Genomic DNA, 17,424 nt, shown 5'->3' with positions numbered 1-17,424 from the left:
CCCGGAAATCGGGGACGTCTGCATGGTCACCTTAAACTAACTTGGAATCTGCAAACCAATTGCAAGTTTGAAGTTCGTACGAGTTATAGTGACTTTTCGTGTTTAAGAGCCAGGGCACCTTAAACGGCACATACCTACCGTCACACATTATTACAATGGCATAGATTCCTGTTAGCTTTCAACAAGGATTACTGACAAATTTGGCAACTTTGGAACTCTACACAGTGGCGACGTCGCGCTGAGTACTGGGGACTCATGGGCATGTAAATATGGCCCAGTGGTGAAACAGTCCAATGACATACAGTCGTATCTAAACATGTATGGGATGGATACTACAGGTATGCTAATTGTTATTAAAACAACGTTCCTGTCCAATGGCAATTTTGTCTCGATTTTTCCAACATGACTCAGCAAAATATTAATAAAATGTGTGTAATCAGTGGAGGCTACTCAATGACTCAGCAAAACTTTATGAGACAACGGGTTGGAATCACATTGAATTTAGTTCAGTGCTTGGAACCATCGCGTATCCGCCGTCTGGGTTCAAGTGAGTAAAATCGGTCTTAGGCCTATGATAGCATGTGACTCGCAGTTTATCATAGCTCTTACCAGGGAGCTGCTACTCTAAGCTCTCTGTATACAATATATGCTACGGTGGTCTTGGAGGTGTATGTTAGTGCTTTTTTTTAGAAAGTAACTTGCCATCATTTTTGTCCAAAACTATTGGTAGTATAAAGTGCACCTCGTGAATTGCCCTTTCGGGATGGCGATAACACAGTGATCATATGTTCATTCATGAATACTTGTTAAAATTCCCGAATCTGTTAGTGTAACAACTCAACTTACAAAGATTATGTTGAAGTGTTATCAATACATCAACATCGCTGCCATGATGTCACGTTATAGTAACTAACGTGTCAACTCGACAAATATTTACTTATTTTCAAGTTCAGTACACAGCAAATATCATCCACATATATTCATTCCTGAAACTCCCTTAATTAAAGTAAATTCAGATCATTTGTAATATGTCGTACCCTACTAGTACTATACGTAAGCACAACGTTTGTATGTTGCTTACGGACCACCGTACTTGAATGGGGTGTCAGTGTCTCTCTAAACAGTACAGTACAGCCACCGTCTGTGACTATTTAAAATCTTTAAATTCACCGAAAGACAGGACATGTACACCCAATCTAAGGTAAACTGTCTTTGGTTTCACTGTAATCGGGTAGAAACAGCGCGATGCAAGCACCTAGCCTCTGTTGGGGTATGTTAAGTCGCCTGGCCGATGTCTTCGTCTTAGAAGTTGTTGGTATTCCCAATATGGATTCGCAAAACTGGCATTCGGTAACCCTAGGCCTAACGTTAGGCCTAACTTTCTGTGAGTTCGTCTACGTATCAGTACTAGTCTAGTGTAGTATTACCATTCTATGAGTATTAACCTTCTGAAGTATTCTTAGTCTAAAGCATAGAAATTGATAGGTTAGTGGGCCTAGTACAGTATAGTCAGTATTGCGAAGTTCGGAACACTGCGTAGTTCGGACACCCCTAAGAAATACACGATTCCACTATGACAACCTACAGCAAGAGCCAATTTCACAAAAACTACAAAGCTACAGTTATTATCTCTCCAAAATTATCCGTGTGCAAGTAAGTAGGCCTACTTACATATTTGTCAATAGAAGGAAGTTATACTAGTTTTGGGGTCTTTTAAGGCTCTGGTGTCCGAACTTCGCAGTCTCCATGCTACACATCTTTACAGAAGTTGTACACTTAACCAGTTAAACTATAATGGTTGTGACTATTTACCCAATGGTGGGGTGAATAAGCATGGCATGCTTTCTTTTTCACCAGTGAGCTGAGCTGATTTAAAGAAGAAGAAAAGTCAACAAATGCACTGATTCTAAATTGCGTTTGTTTCTTCTTCTTATTATGATGATTTAGTTTTTCTAGTTTTATTATTACTTTGTAAACAGAATGATGAATAACAGTCATCTTGTCTGTGCTAAGTTTATTATGGAGACTAGTATAATATACTGATTGCCTTTTACTCAAGCCAAGAAAGCATTACTGCTCACTCAACTCTGTTTTAAATATCGAGATCAACTTTTTAAAAGTGATTAATGATGAGCTACTCGTGGTTTCAACATTATCTATCTGTAGGCCATTATCAGTGCTCATTTGAAGCAACAAGAATGGTTTTACCTTGATGAGAAGAACTTTTTTGTGTGAATTCTGTGGATACCAAAAACTTATAACAACATAACTTTGGCAACATATAAGTACTGTGAAGTTCCAACATGGTAATTCTTGTTTGACCACCCCTTTCCCTCCCTCTCCTTTGGACACTGTATACTCTTGTGAACAAAATTGTTGGTACAACACTTTACATTGTATGGGGTATCATTCAGTCTTGGTGACAGATTTTTTTTATATTGAAAAGAGATGCACCCAAGGGGGACATGGAAGGGTCCTAGCAGAAAGAAATACAGAACAACGCAATAGTATCCAGTTTCATCAGTGTATTCACGTCACAAGTTAAGAACAGTCTCAGCCTGGTATTAATTAAAGGTGATAGCCAGCATCCTTCAAACCCTCACAACGTCTATGGAAGCTGTGTCATTACAAACAGGAAACTCTTGCCATCAACCCCAGAAAATATCTGTATTTTTCAGTTAATTAGTTTACTAGCAAAGCTTGATGTCATAGATCCTCTATGCTTAAAATCTTGGTCAGCAGTGACCAAACAGCATGGCCCCAGCTGGTGACCAGCTGCTTCTCAGAGTTCACCCATGGAGAGCCAAACAGGCAACATTTCGCTTAACCACAATATCCGTTTGCTTTTTCTTCATCTCCAGGACTCCCTGAACATTTTATTCATAAATTTCATTATTCTCTGAAACTTTTGGTCTACTTTTGGTGCAGAATTTGACCCTCCAACTGCAGATTTCAAGTTTTCATCGGGAAATACAACAATGGCATTAGTTGCAAGACAGGTCAAACAGTCAGTTCTTAGTGTTGAACAAGCTGAAGGTGTGGGTGCCAGAGTAAGAAGAAGTGTGGGGAGACCTCAGGTAAAGTAAACAGAAAATTCTTTCTTTGTTTTTTTGTTGTTGCCATTGGTGACCATTTCTTAAATCATAATCCAGTCATAATGAGGGTTCTGATACCTTTTGAAGGAAAAGTATATATTTCTAAAAAAATTTGTTTTCTCACTTGAGGCACCAGACAGGTATTTATCATGTATTCTCAGTTTATTTCAACATTTGCTTTCTTGTGGAATTGTTGAAATAAGATTTTTGCTCCAATTTTTGTTATTTTTTAATTCAATACTAATCAAATGTCAAACCACCAGTGCAATATCAAAAAATCCTAATCTGCTCATCTGATGATTTTTCTTTTATTAAAAGTTTCAAAACATATACACTTAAACAGTTATAAGAGTAAATAGTTATTAGTAAATAGGCAATAGTCCAATTCTGCCCCTCCCACCTTCCCTAAGGTGGTCTGCTCATCGAATGATTTAAAAAAAAATGAAAGTATGAAACATTGAAAAGAAATAGCCAGTAGTTATAAAAGTAAATAGATATGAGTATTATAAAGTCCAATTCTGCCCTCCCACCTGTCCTTAAAGGATAACTTTAGGCACAATGGTCAGGTTTCTATAATTTAGTTCAACCAGAAAGAAATGACCAGTACACAGAAAATGTTTCCATACATACAGTATTCCAGGTTTCAACATTGCCATTAAGATAGTAAAACGTCTTCTGAATACTCCTTTAAGTCCAACTCAACCATGATATTGGAGTTATCATTAATTTAATTGTCAATGTCAATCCTTTGTTGATACCAGGCTAAGAAATCTGTGCAATGATGATGATGTGTGTGAATGTATGTATGTGGTGCCTTGGCTTTCAAACACTCCTAACTCAAAACTTTGAGGAGGAATGAAGTTTATACAACCAGAAAACCAGGTTGTTTTCCATGACTGTTAAAAGGGCATTTGTTTAAGGGCAAGCTCTTGAAGATCAAGGAGCTGACCTCATCGTCTGTGTGGTAGACTAGGTAGATAATCCAACTTCTAATGTTCTGTAGTAATATGTAACATATCACTAGCTCTAAGGAGCTGACCTCATGGTCTGTGTGGTAGACTAGGTAGGTAGTCCAACTTCTAATGTTCTGTAACATATCACAGTAATATGTAACATATCACTAGCTCTAAGGAGCTGACCTCATGGTCTGTGTGGTAGACTAGATAGGTAGTCCAACTTCTAATGTTCTGTAACATATCACAGTAATATGTAACATATCACTAGCTCTAAGGAGCTGACCTCATGGTCTGTGTGGTAGACTAGATAGGTAGTCCAACTTCTAATGTTCTGTAACATATCACAGTAATATGTAACATATCACTAGCTCTAAGGAGCTGACCTCATGGTATGTGTGGGAGACTAGATAGGTAGTCCAACTTCTAATGTTCTGTAACATATCACAGTAATATGTAACATATCACTAGCTCTAAGGAGCTGACCTCATGGTCTGTGTGGTAGACTAGGTAGGTAGTCCAACTTCTAATGTTCTGTAACATGTCACAGTAATATGTAACATATCACTATTTCTAAGGAGCTGACCTCATGGTCTGTGTGGTAGACTAGGTAGGTAGTCCAACTTCTAATATTCTGTAACATATCACAGTAATATGTAACATATCACTAGCTCTAAGGAGCTGACCTCATGGTCTGTGTGGTAGACTAGATAGGTAATCCAACTTCTAATGTTCTGTAACATATCACAGTAATATGTAACATATCACTAGCTCTAAGGAGCTGACCTAATGGTCTGTGTGGTAGACTAGATAGGTAGTCCAACTTCTAATGTTCTGTAACATATCACAGTAATATGTAACATATCACTAGCTCTAATGAGCTGACCTCATGGTCTGTGTGGTAGACTAGGTAGGTAGTCCAACTTCTAATGTTCTGTAACATATCAGAGTAATATGTAACATATCACTACTGTAGCTCTAAGGAGCTGACCTCATGGTCTGTGTGGTAGACTAGGTAGGTAGTCCAACTTCTAATGTTCTGTAACATATCAGAGTAATATGTAACATATCACTACTGTAGCTCTAAGGAGCTGACCTCATGGTCTGTGTGGTAGACTAGGTAGGTAGTCCAACTTCTAATGTTCTGTAACATATCACAGTAATATGTAACATATCACTAGCTCTGAGGAGCTGACCTCATGGTCTGTGTGGTAGACTAGGTAGGTAGTCCAACTTCTAATGTTCTGTAACATATCACAGTAATGTTGTGCCTACAGTAGTCACCCTTACAGGCCCTCTGTCTAGACCAGCGTAACATCTCAAATTTGTTAATTGCACTGTTTTCTTTAATCTTGCAGCTACGTAATCTGGACCCATTTTTGATGTTGGATGAGTTCAAAGTTGCTAAACCTGCTGGCTTTCCTGACCATCCTCATAGAGGATTTGAAACAGTGAGTGAAAACATCTACTTACATGGAAAGATTATTACTAGATGTATAACTACAAGAATCAGTGTGTCTCTTCATTACTGTGAAAACTAACAACATGGTAAGTCAGTGGATAATGGGTAAATTTAAATACAAACGTTTCAAGCATTTTTTTGCAGCGACACCAAGGAGGCTATCATGTGCCTCAACTATTATAAATGGATTTTAGTCACTGTTACCACAAAGAGTGAATGTGTCACACTAGAGCATAGATGAAAGTTTCCAGTTGACATATATACTTCCCACCATATCATTGCTAATGGCTTGGACTATGTGGAATTTACAAATTAACCCATCATCACTGTTTAAATTTTGAGGTCAAAGAAAATTTAGCATCTGTAGTATAACCCATGTGCCAGCTCTCATTGCAAAGTCTTCCTGTTTCACAAACATTTCTAAAATGCCTTAAAAATCACTTCTAATCACTAAGATTATTACATCATCAATGGTTCATTTCATACTCTTCAACATCCAAGCAAAAAAAAAATTAATAACAATAACTGCAAACATGAAAATAGGTGCCTTTCCTGATGGTCAACTTCCCAGGTGGATGTACATTATTGTAATTATATTGTAAAGTCTGTGGTATGGTACCTGAATAGACTGACCCAAATTGTTCTTTTATTTTTCAATACAAATCTCTAACTCATATTGTCAAAGTGAAATACTGCCCTCTATTTGTCTCTTAGCACTATTCACAAACATTTTTTTGTCAACCCTAGCCACATAGGTTGACACTTTGGTCAACGCCAACAAAGTTCAAGTTTATGCAGGAACCTGACATGGACATTGACTTAAATACCTTTTAATGTATTCTAAGAGTGTCTATTAATGCTTGGAGTGAGTATAATTGTTGGTGTTTTGTGTCATGAATACATCATGTCCATCAAAGATGGAATATTAAATCATCACTAATAAGCATCAGTATAGCCCAAAAATTGAGTGTGCTAAATTTGCTAGAAGTTTTTCAAAAGCACCGTAGCTGGAGATTTTAAACTCTCAAATTTATTCCCAGACACTGAATGTCTTAGTGCTCAGTTACATGATTGTTGAAGTTTGTACATAAGTGAAGTTGGACTACCTATTTTACTCTGTAGCATATATTGAGAAAATGTTGATGCCTTTCCACCAACAAACAACTCATTGCTGTTGAATTCTAATTTATTGGTGTTGATATTCTGTAGCATTGTCGCACTAGTTGTGGCTTTTGTCCTCAGGTTTAGAAATGTTGCTTCAGCTTGGTTTGTCCTAGAACCAAGTCTGCTCATATATGTAACACAATAGTTTTCTCTAACAGGTAACTTACATGCTTAAAGGAGCTTTCAAACATGAAGATTTCAAGGGACACTCAGGGGTTATCAGACCTGGAGATTTGCAGGTAAATAACATTAATTATAATTGTCTTCATTGGATTAATTCTGACTATATGAAAGGGACTTGAAACTACCATTCCCTGTTGGGTTGAGTTTGGCTTAGGATTTTGATTATTAATAATGTTAAAAACAAAAATATGTAAGACAAGGAAACAATGACTCTACTTTTCTACTTCAGGAATCAAGCTCTGGGATTTACTTGATCAATGATAATATTTCAAATTGTAACTCTATGGGAATTGTTAATGAAGGAAAATGCCAAGAAAAAACTGTTTTCATCTCAGATGTTTTCAATTAACTTTGATTTAGTATATAGTATCAGTACATATTAGTGATGCTGAAGTGTATAAATGCCTCAGTCTACACATGTGCTCTCCTTTCTTTTCCCCATCCTCCTTGTTATATTCTTTACCAGTGTACAATCTCTTTTTTATCAATCTCAAGAACAATGTGAGGAAAAAGGATCATATTGCACTTCTGTTTGCTCTTTTTTTAATGCAACACTAAATAAAGCAAAGATAAAAGTACCATGTAAATATGACATCACATGTTTATACACACTACAATTTGTCTACTGTATGATATTCTGTAATGTATTGTTATTTTGCTGGAAATAAATGAATGAAGGAGTGAATCTCAGAAAGGTATCCCTCTTCAAGTCAAGTAAGATTATAGAATGTTTCTTAAAGGATTGGTTCAGTTGTCATACATGTTTATGTGATATGAAAGAGGACAATAAAAGAAACACAATGGTGAAGAAACTGTTCAAATATCTTTTTTCGGTTAAAAAGATGTTCAAGTGTAAAGTTTTATCAGATTGTGTAGAAACTGCTGAAATCTGACTAGCTGTGATGTCACATCCTCACATTCCTGAAAAGTCTTTGTTTTTTTCTCTAAATATTTTGTGAGATTTCATGACTTTCAACCAAAAGATATGTCAGGAGATCTCATACTTGTCAAAGGAAGTACTTGAGATTAAACATCTGAAGAATTTTTGATTATATTATTTTCAAATGTGTTAAAAAATGTAAATAATTTTTAAAGAAATATATTCACAAATGTTAAGGAAGTGAGGATGTGACGTCACACCCTCACAGTAAGTCTTTCTACACCAGTCGTTTTCAAAGAAATTTTGATATCTTCAAAGTGTCATATCTCCTTAACAGAGCATGCTATCATGGTAGTTTCTTCACTGTTCTTTTTGTCTTTTTGTGCTCTTTCATACAAAATAGACATGTCAAACACCTGAACCAATCCTTAAAATTGTAAAAATTCAAATATTGAATTAAAAGTGAGATGATCCTGTTGTGTCATTTCTAGTGGATGACAGCCGGTAGAGGCATAGTGCATTCTGAGATGCCCCAGGGAGATGAAACCGGCCACGGTCTGCAGCTCTGGGTCAACTTATCCAAACAGAACAAGATGGTGGAGCCTGAATACCAAGAATTGTTGTCCAAGGATATACCAGTGGTGGAGAAAGATGGTATTCGAGTCAAAGTCATAGCGGGCGAGTCATTTGGAGTAAAGGTCAGTCTTCTAAAATTGCTTACTGAGACTAACCCTACTTTTTAAAGTAGCCTGAGTCATCATATATGGCACTTAAGCTAATTAATACAAATTGATTGTAGTAATGGGATGTATACGTATATATATATATAACTTAACCTGTTTTTGTAAAGTACCAACTTTGGACGGACTCTTCTGTATCATGTTCCTCATGACTGTGGTAGGGCTGTCCATCCCGAGGTGGCTGGGAGCCTTCTCGTGTGGAGATACATACAGTTCATGCTTCCGGGAGACTTTGCATGGAGAGGTGTGGTGAGCACGCATTTTAGGAAGTGGGGACAGAGGAGGCTCGTTTTAGTTGCTGGTCAGGGGGTCCCGTCCTGACTGAAAGTTCCCTATAGAGTTGGTGGTTTCAGCACTGCACTCCTTTGACCCACCTTGGGATCACCTTGGGATCACTGCCTGCAATGTTCTCCTTCAGAGTCTACCATTTTGAAGTCTTTTATTCCCTCCTGGAAAGAATCATTCAAACAGTTGATGCAGGGTTGTTCTTAACAAACCATAGGTCACATGTTGATACTGGTCTGACTTCTTAAATAAGATATTAATGTCACCTTGTTTCATCTGTTGGATTCTGAAGATACTGGCAGTTTTTTTTACAATATGACAATGAATATATTAGAACAAAACTTTGGTTATGATTCTAAACATACTTCCATATTGATTTTAGTGTTGCTTCAGCCTTTGTTTGTTATCATACCATAATCATCAGACTATGTCAGGAACTTAACAGAGAAGTCTAAATGGATATATCTGTTGCAATACTTCTGGATTCCCTTCTATCAGTGTCAATCAGGATTGTAAATGGTGAATTGAAGTTTAATTAAATCCAGATACAGCAATATTAGTGGGTTGTTCCTTACTACATATATAATACATCATACTTCATTGATATATAAAGCCTTGTGCTTGGTTAAATCCTGTAAGTTTGACTCTGAGAATGCATTTAATTGAGGATCATTACTGACGGTTTGATTTGTACCTAAAACAGTTCTGTGGTGCTTTTCTTTTTAAATGTAATTTCAATAAGGAGGCAGTTTCTTGTATTTCTAATATTTTTTGCAGAGAAGTGTGTGAGGCTTGGGCTGAGTTTAATTTTGATCATCCAGACAGTAATTATGGTAATGAAATCATTTTAAACAACAGTCATATATTGGTTAACAATAAAGTAATTTTCCAGTATAATCTTTTAAATCACAGAACAATTCATGTGAAAGATTTCATTAAATATGATGGCTCGGTAATTCCATATAACACGTTGCAAGCGAAAATATATTTTAGAAATTTTCCTTTTACTTCATACTTTGGGATTATTCACGCCATTCCTAGTTATTGGATGGGGTACCATGATTCTGTTTTGCTCCCAATGAGTGAAAATAACTTTAATATGTGCATGCGCACACATAAAATAACCAAAAATGTTTATAATAAGCTAATTACCGGTCTCTGCACGCCCCCGTCGTCTATTATGAAGTGGCAAGCTATGAATTTTCCAGTGAAAATAGATTGGAATAAGATTTTTAGGCTTCCTTATACGTCTGTGAATGACCCCAAAGTATCATATTTACAATTGCGTTTTCTACATCGTATTTTAGGCATAAATAGCTTGCTTTATAAAATGAAAATGGTAAATTCTCCACTTTGTTCATTTTGCAGGAATGCCGATGAAACACTAATACATTTGTTTTATAATTGTAGTCACGTTGAGCGATTCTGGGAGGCAGTGAATTCAAATTGCATTAAAATTTATTATACTTTTAATTTGACCAATATTTGTTTTGGTGATATGGATAATCCTGTGAACTTTTTAATTTTGCATGCTAAAAAGTATATTTATACTTGTAGGTTGAATAACAAAATCCCAGATTTGCACGATTTTTATTTTAAGTTTCGCTTTCACCTTGACCTTCACCATTTCATTTCTAAGCAAAACAACAATTTATGTAACCTTAACGACTTCTATGATTTCTTTATGTAAGCTTCTTATGTAAGTCGTTTTGCTGATTCTTTTGTATTATGTGTTACGGTATTGTAAATAAATACAGTGGAAAAAAAAAAAAATTAGTAACGGTTAAACTAACAATTGCTGAATCACTGGAATTTTAAAAACTGGGAGGAGCCCTTGTCAAAAGTATGAGAGTTAGTATTATAAGCCAAATTGTAAGTGTTATTAATTCCTATAGTAGTTCATTGAAACCCTATCCATGTGACGATTGTGGAGGAAGATGGCTGAAATCAGGCCTTCTCTTTTGCAATGAGTCTTCAGAGAAGAATGAAGCATTCATGTAAATTCCACACAAACCCCTGCTCAAGTTAGCATACCTATTATTAGATGGTAGAGAGTGTACTCTAGCATTTGGCCACTTTGTCAAATACAGTTTATGTATGATCCGTTATGTTGATGGCTTAAATGCAGCAAACTGTGCTACTATTGGGATAAGTATGTTCTTAGCAACAGGATTGCGCTAGACCCTACTGCTACAGGAAAGAACAGAACATTAAAATGGTCTACACAGCATTATCTTTGGCTGAGAGTTATAAAAGTATATTTCATAATGTATATACATTGATTAATTTATAGTTTTCCTCACAACATCATTGAAATACTAATGAGCTTGACTAACGAGAAGGATTTACAATGTTATGCACAATGACAAGAGGAAATATGACCAAATCTGTCGTGGGCTTGACATGAGTATGCTACCTTATATGGACACCAGTGAATGGGAGAGAATAAACATTGTTATTGAAACAAGAAACTATTTTGATGCAAGTGAGCAGTACTACAAACCAGCCTATATCAGAGCATCAATTCATCTCCACCATGTGAATGAAACTGGAGGACGCATGTTGTGAGCTTACAGTTAGTTATATAGGTTTTCACATAACCTTTTGTAAACAATAAAAATGTTCTAATTCATTTGGAACCAAGACTTAGTCCAATTACAATATAAAAGCTCTTCCAAAACTTAACAGAATGATAAAGATTCTTTGTGCTTCAAGAATTTCTTATCAACCTATACAGGGTGGAGTTGAATTGTTTGTTGTGTAACTTTGATAGATTGAACTGTCAAGTGCAAAAAGCTGTCAAAAGAATGTGATGCCCATGCATCTAGTAAAGACACATGCTTTACTTAGGAGAGCAAAAAGGAAAGATGCAGTTATCATAGCCCAAATATGATATAGAAAGCTGGCACATGAACACTAACATAGATCAGTTGTGGAATTTGATGCTCTTAGCAAACACAGATTTAAGTCAGGATTTGCCTTTAATAATCAACAACAAATTACTTAGAGAGCAGTGTCAGGATTTGTACTTTGAAAAGCTCAATTTCGTGAGAGTGTGCAAACGAAGAAATACACTGCGAGTGATTCATGGACGGCATTGTCCTGGAACACACTTTCTTACACAGACTTTCAACAATGGGTGTATAAGACAGTTATAAGTTAAGCACTGTAATTGTGTACAACTTTTCATTAGGGATTATCTTCAAATGTTGAGTGAATGAAACCCACAGTTTGCTTTGGCTTTCCAAGATCTTTAATGTAAGTTTGGTTCACAAAAGAATTTGTTAGTTCAATTATTAGTATGCTCGTATCTTGAAAGTGCATTGATGTGACTGTAAATTCCACACTAGAAGATTTGATGTCCTGGATCTTGAGCAATTTTGGGCATTTAAGACATAAAGTATGTATACTTATCAGTTATGCAATTGTTTAGTGCCCACAAGTGCGTATTACATATACCCATGCAGTGTTCAACATAGCTAGAACTCCCTGATTTCCTGGTTTGGGAATTCTTGGACAAATTTTAATACTAGAACTTACTTGTTCAGTCTATCATTTCATCAAGTTCAGTTTCTTAAAGTCCATATCTTTGTAAAAGCCTATGCTAATCACATGATCACATAACAGTCCTATTTATTGACTTGCAGTATCATACAAAGTACATGGTACTAAGCTAGTACAGTATGTACGCAAGCTGTTGTGACATTGTGTATTGCATATAGTGCTATTCCTGTGCCAATGCGTAGGAGTGACCAGAAAGATTTTAAAAACAACAGGTTATATATTTGCATGATTCACACTCTGAGTGACTCATCATTAATATAATAAAGGGTGTCATCCATCTAGTGCATGAACCTTAAGGACTTTATAAGTCATGCCAGTGGCAGCCCTTGTTTGCTTTTGGAGGGAGGGAGGGGGAGGGAGGGGGAGGGAGGGAGGGAGGGAGGGGGAGGGAGGGAGGGAGGGAGGGGGGAGGGAGGGAGGGAGGGAGGGAGAGAGGGAGGGGACCGACACAACCAGTTTCGTCTGCTAGGTTTTTATACTTAGTGTAAACTTTCAACAAACACCCTAACTTTGCTGGCAAAATTTCAAGTTATTAATTTACATTCTCATTTTTCCCACAACAGATATATTTTACTGAATTGCTGTAAATGACAAAGCAAATTAAAATGACTGATAATATTTAATGGTTTTGCTTGCTGTCTGTGTTTTTCAGGCCAAAGTGCGCACCAGGACACCCACATCCTACCTAGATTTTATTCTGCAGAAAGGTGCCAAGTTGAATCAAGCTGTTCCTAATGGTTGGACATCCTTTGTGTATGTTCTGTCTGGGAAAGCATACTTTGGTGAGAGAATAATTTTGTTGATACATTACTCTTACTTTATTGACCACTGTTATAAGTATAAGTTATAGTTTAATTTAATTTAATATCACATAGACCTAAGCTTGACTTATACAGACGTATATTACACAGACTTTTATGTCAGTGCCTTAATGAAGCAGCTCAAATTCAATTGGAAACAAAACATAAAACAAAAAACATTGTGAATTAGGGAGGGGATTCTTATTTTTCCGTCTCATTATTTCGTGTTGTTGATATGAAAATAAAAATAAAATAAAACTGTTAGCAAACTGCTTATCCACTAGAGAGCCTGTGTAGGAGAATGTGTAAAAGTAAGTTGGCCTGACGTTTCGATCCTAGCAGGATCTTCTTCAAAGGCTGAATGACAAGTAACAGTAACAGAAGGGACAAAAAAACGCACAGAATACAGACAGGTTAATGAGCATGGTGAACACAAAGAGATAGATGTAAGGGGATTAGTGGACAAGGGATGGAGAGAAGAAAGAAAGAAACCAACAGGGGAAGAGGAGAGGTAGGAGATAAACAGTGGAGGGACGAAGAGAGGATTAAGGGAAGGGGGTAGGGAATAAACTGGAGAAGAACAAAGACAGAAAGGTGTGGAGAAAAAAAGGGGTGGAAGAGAGCTATGAGAAGAGGAGTGAAAAGGGGGGGGGGGGGAACAAGGGGAAGAAGGAGGCGGGACAGAAGAAAAGTTAGTCATGTCCTTCCTGAATGTTGAGCCCATGAGGTTGAATGGTGCGAAGGCGTTGCATCCACAGCCTCTCTCTGCTGATTGGTACTAGGGGGGGGGGGGGGGGAAAGATGTTTTCTTAACATTGCTTCATTTTTTCCAGCTTGGTCTTTCAAAATAGTTTATCATGTTCAATGTTAGTGACCAAATGGAACATGGTAGACTTTAATAGCTTGTAAATATATCCTTTGGGGGAGGGGGGTGGAGGGAGGGGGGGTTGTGTGTAGTCTGAGTTAAGGAGTTCTTATGGAATGGTTTCTTTTCACTAAACTAGGCAGTGGAGCTGACAGTCAGGAGGCTGAGCCTCATCATACTCTTGTTCTGAGTGATGGAGACTTTGTAGAAGTAGAAAACAAGGTAAGTGGACTTGTTCGTGGCTTTCTGTCTCAGATAAAGAATGGTATTAACTAGAGGGGTCTTTCACTTAACTGGAGTGTGTGAGTGGTATTTCAAGGTATTGAACCTAGTATGTTAATGTTAGGGTCACTGGGTTTGTACTGCAATGAAAATTGAAATGGTTTGTTTCAAATACTTTGATTAGTTTATTTAATGATACACAAATATATAAATAAATAAATATTCTTGGTGACAATTTAAACAGGCCTCTGAGAAGAGAATTTGCTGGCAACTTGTCATTGGATGTTTCATTAGAGTTGTCCACTTACTCTTTGTAAAAGAGGAGGATGGGTGGGGTGAGTGTGGGGGGTGGGTGGTAAAAGCATTAATAATAATAGCCAAGTTGTCTGCTATTGGGTTGATGCTTTTCAGAGGAATGATAAGTTATTCTAGCTGTGTTTTGTTGTTTTGTGTTCCAGTAGTTCAGTTGCTGCTGCAAACTATAGCTTTGGTTTCCAATTCTTGTTTAAAACCTTTTTTAGTCCATAAAAAGACTTCAAATTGTCACTGAATTTCATGTCCCTCTCATTTGCAGAATGATGAACCATGTCATTTTGTTCTGGTATCCGGGAAGCCACTGAATGAACCCATCGTTCAACATGGTTTGTAACAGTAGTTTTTACATTGTTAAACATCCTTGTTATTCTTAATTTCTTAATTTGTACTAATTAATATGCTTGCATTGAACTGCAACTTATTATGACAGTTGGGCTTAATTGTTAGGATATATCATGTACACGGTGCGGTTCCATGAACAAAACAATACACTTCCTATGCTTAGATCCTTTGAAGTTTGGACAAAAGAAGAAAAATTCTGCAAAAAGTGTGGTATTTTTTTTATTCCTTGCTCAAGACAAAATTAACGTACAAGATAGTGATGGTGTGTGTGTTTTTTACAAATTTGTATGTGATGCCTTGGTTTGTTAAAGAGGCCATGACACGAAAATCCAACTAATCGAGAGTAACTTCCTCTGAATCTATGAGAAAATCTATGTTCAAAACTGTCCTCATCACCTTGAAAACCTCAAGGACTAATTAGTAATTTGTAAAAAATGCGATTTCACAACAAGACAATGATGACGTCATGTTAGGAACACAAGTGCCAAGCCCAGGCATGTACCGGATGCGCGACGATCATACCGTTCCATATACACGCACATTTACACTGAGAGAACAACCACTGTATTACGCTATATCGTTAGAAATTTCAAGTTTGTTTTACAACTGTTGTAAACTATCCGAGAGAATTGCCGGTCCGTTGTGTTGTTGGGGGCTGCATAAATATCATAACCCATGCAATTAGCCTTCATCCATGGCTGAAGGACGAAAAAAACACGGCGATTATGACCAAGTTAGTGCACAACACCAGCGCCGATTTCACTGGGCCTAGCCAGTATACAGCTCTGTATGTAGCGAACACTTCACGGAAGCATACTACGATCCCTCCTTTTATATGAAATAAAACAAATGGGCTTTAACGGGTCGACATAAACGAGTCGTTCTTCTGTCAAGTATTCCACATTAAAAACTCCAAAGACCAGATTGGAGAACAGGAAACCTCCAATGTGGCAAGTGGCGAGCCTTGTACATGTATGAATACATAGCCAGCACACTGTACATATGGGTTGTAAGTCACCGTTACACAACGCACAATACGGTTTAGGGTATCCCGCAAATTCCAACAACACATGCACAAAATGGACTGGATTTTGTTTTTAAATGCTTCGTTAATAAATTCTTACCACGTTGTATGTTCCTTGCAATAGTTCCGAACGGGTTTCTTCTTCGATATGTTGTGGAGCTTCAATTTCGGCTCGTTTAACTGATACGGTTCTAACACCTCAGGTCCACCCTCAACGTTCGGTTCAATATTAGCCTGATCATCGCCTTCACTCTCTGCTTCGAATATCAGAAAGGGCACTCTAATTATAGCCCAATTTCACTGCCTGGTGAAGAACCACTATCACTTTGAACTTCGGTTGCTGCATTTGGTTCTAAATCTGACATTCCACGGGAAATTTCGATCTGATTTCGCGCCGATTTGTTATCGACTGTTTTGTGTATTTATGTACACTTGTTGTACTGTAAGTATGATATGTGTTCGGAGGAATCAGCGAGTGCCAACTCGTGTTCATAACATGACGTCACATGACGTCATGAGATTAGGAAAATTTTCAGCCGAACGAACTTTTCAAGCCCGAAGAGGGTAAATTAAATCTCAATTTTCGAAGGGAAAAATCAAATTTTTAACTGGCAGAATGGTTGATATATGTATGAAAGTCGGATGAGTTTATTAAAGAGTTTTACAACCTTAGGTGCTTGTCACAAACAGGTGGGAACCTAACGTCATTGAAGCAATATACCGCTGAGTATTGTATCTCTCTTAAACATTCCCATATCAGTCTCTGAATCATGTTAGTTTGCTGGTAGTTACAGGTCACTTCAGGGTCCAAAGAAGTTAAACACGAAAGCATTGCATAGAACTCATTTACAATCTATTATGAACGTCATGTTAGATAGATTCCCTTAAATTATGTGTGGTTTTCTAGTTGCGGACCAATTCTTACATACAGAAATCCGTTTTTTTTTTTAATTCCAATAAAGTTTCACAAAATTGTACGAATATCAAAGACACAACGTGGCAAAAATGCCTGGCCCGTTGCAGCAAGCTAACTTCAATTTTTCACTCATCCATCAACCAAAATACCATTTCCTGTTACACATCGCATTGCACTGTACAACATTGTGCCATGTGAACATCGTTGCATACATGCGAACTTCAAATCGCCATAGCTCATTTCTGTCGTTGAAAAACCTTGCCTAATTCACGTTGATTGGACTGCTAATTAATATCTTCGTAACTGCTGGTGCTGGACATAAGTTTTGGAATTAACGCTTGTGATATTTGTGAGCGGCGGAATCCTACGGGATACGCGTATGATAGTCGATATTCGTGATCGCATTCGAATGTGAGACTGTTTTTTATTCCGGAGTTCGCTGCGACGTATTCGTAACTTTGAGCTAGCCTAACATAACGATAGTGTGTAAGTAGTCAGAGCTAGGAGTAGGATGTGTCAGGACGGCATTCACCCGGGGTCTCCGAATAGTTTTCCAGTTTTATTTATGGGCTGCACTTACATCCCTGTTCTTACCATTCTGGTTTGAAGAAGTC

General features: G+C 37.3%; 1 protein-coding gene across 4 annotated transcripts in view; it reads left to right on the top strand.

Moving 5' to 3' along the window:
* Positions 1 to 455: 455 nt before the first annotated feature.
* The window catches only part of LOC139979779 (pirin-like), a 33,624-nt gene continuing 16,655 nt past the window's right edge, over positions 456 to 17,424 (top strand). Inside the window, exons 1-8 of one of the 4 annotated variants that reach the window (XM_071990878.1) lie at positions 456 to 547; positions 2,862 to 3,077; positions 5,407 to 5,499; positions 6,833 to 6,913; positions 8,229 to 8,435; positions 12,979 to 13,108; positions 14,131 to 14,213; positions 14,788 to 14,854. In XM_071990878.1, coding sequence (XP_071846979.1) covers positions 2,979 to 3,077; positions 5,407 to 5,499; positions 6,833 to 6,913; positions 8,229 to 8,435; positions 12,979 to 13,108; positions 14,131 to 14,213; positions 14,788 to 14,854 — 760 coding nt within the window. In that variant the 5' untranslated portion in view covers positions 456 to 547; positions 2,862 to 2,978. Of the gene's footprint in view, positions 548 to 1,092; positions 1,202 to 1,360; positions 1,385 to 2,861; positions 3,078 to 5,406; positions 5,500 to 6,832; positions 6,914 to 8,228; positions 8,436 to 12,978; positions 13,109 to 14,130; positions 14,214 to 14,787; positions 14,855 to 17,424 lie in introns of those variants that run through there. The other 3 variants (XM_071990877.1, XM_071990880.1, XM_071990879.1) reach the window with 3 other exon arrangements.

The sequence above is a fragment of the Apostichopus japonicus genome, chromosome 14 (assembly GCF_037975245.1).
Source record: "Apostichopus japonicus isolate 1M-3 chromosome 14, ASM3797524v1, whole genome shotgun sequence".
Lineage (NCBI taxonomy): Eukaryota > Metazoa > Echinodermata > Holothuroidea > Aspidochirotida > Stichopodidae > Apostichopus > Apostichopus japonicus.
This window is presented reverse-complemented; position numbering and strand designations above follow the sequence as displayed.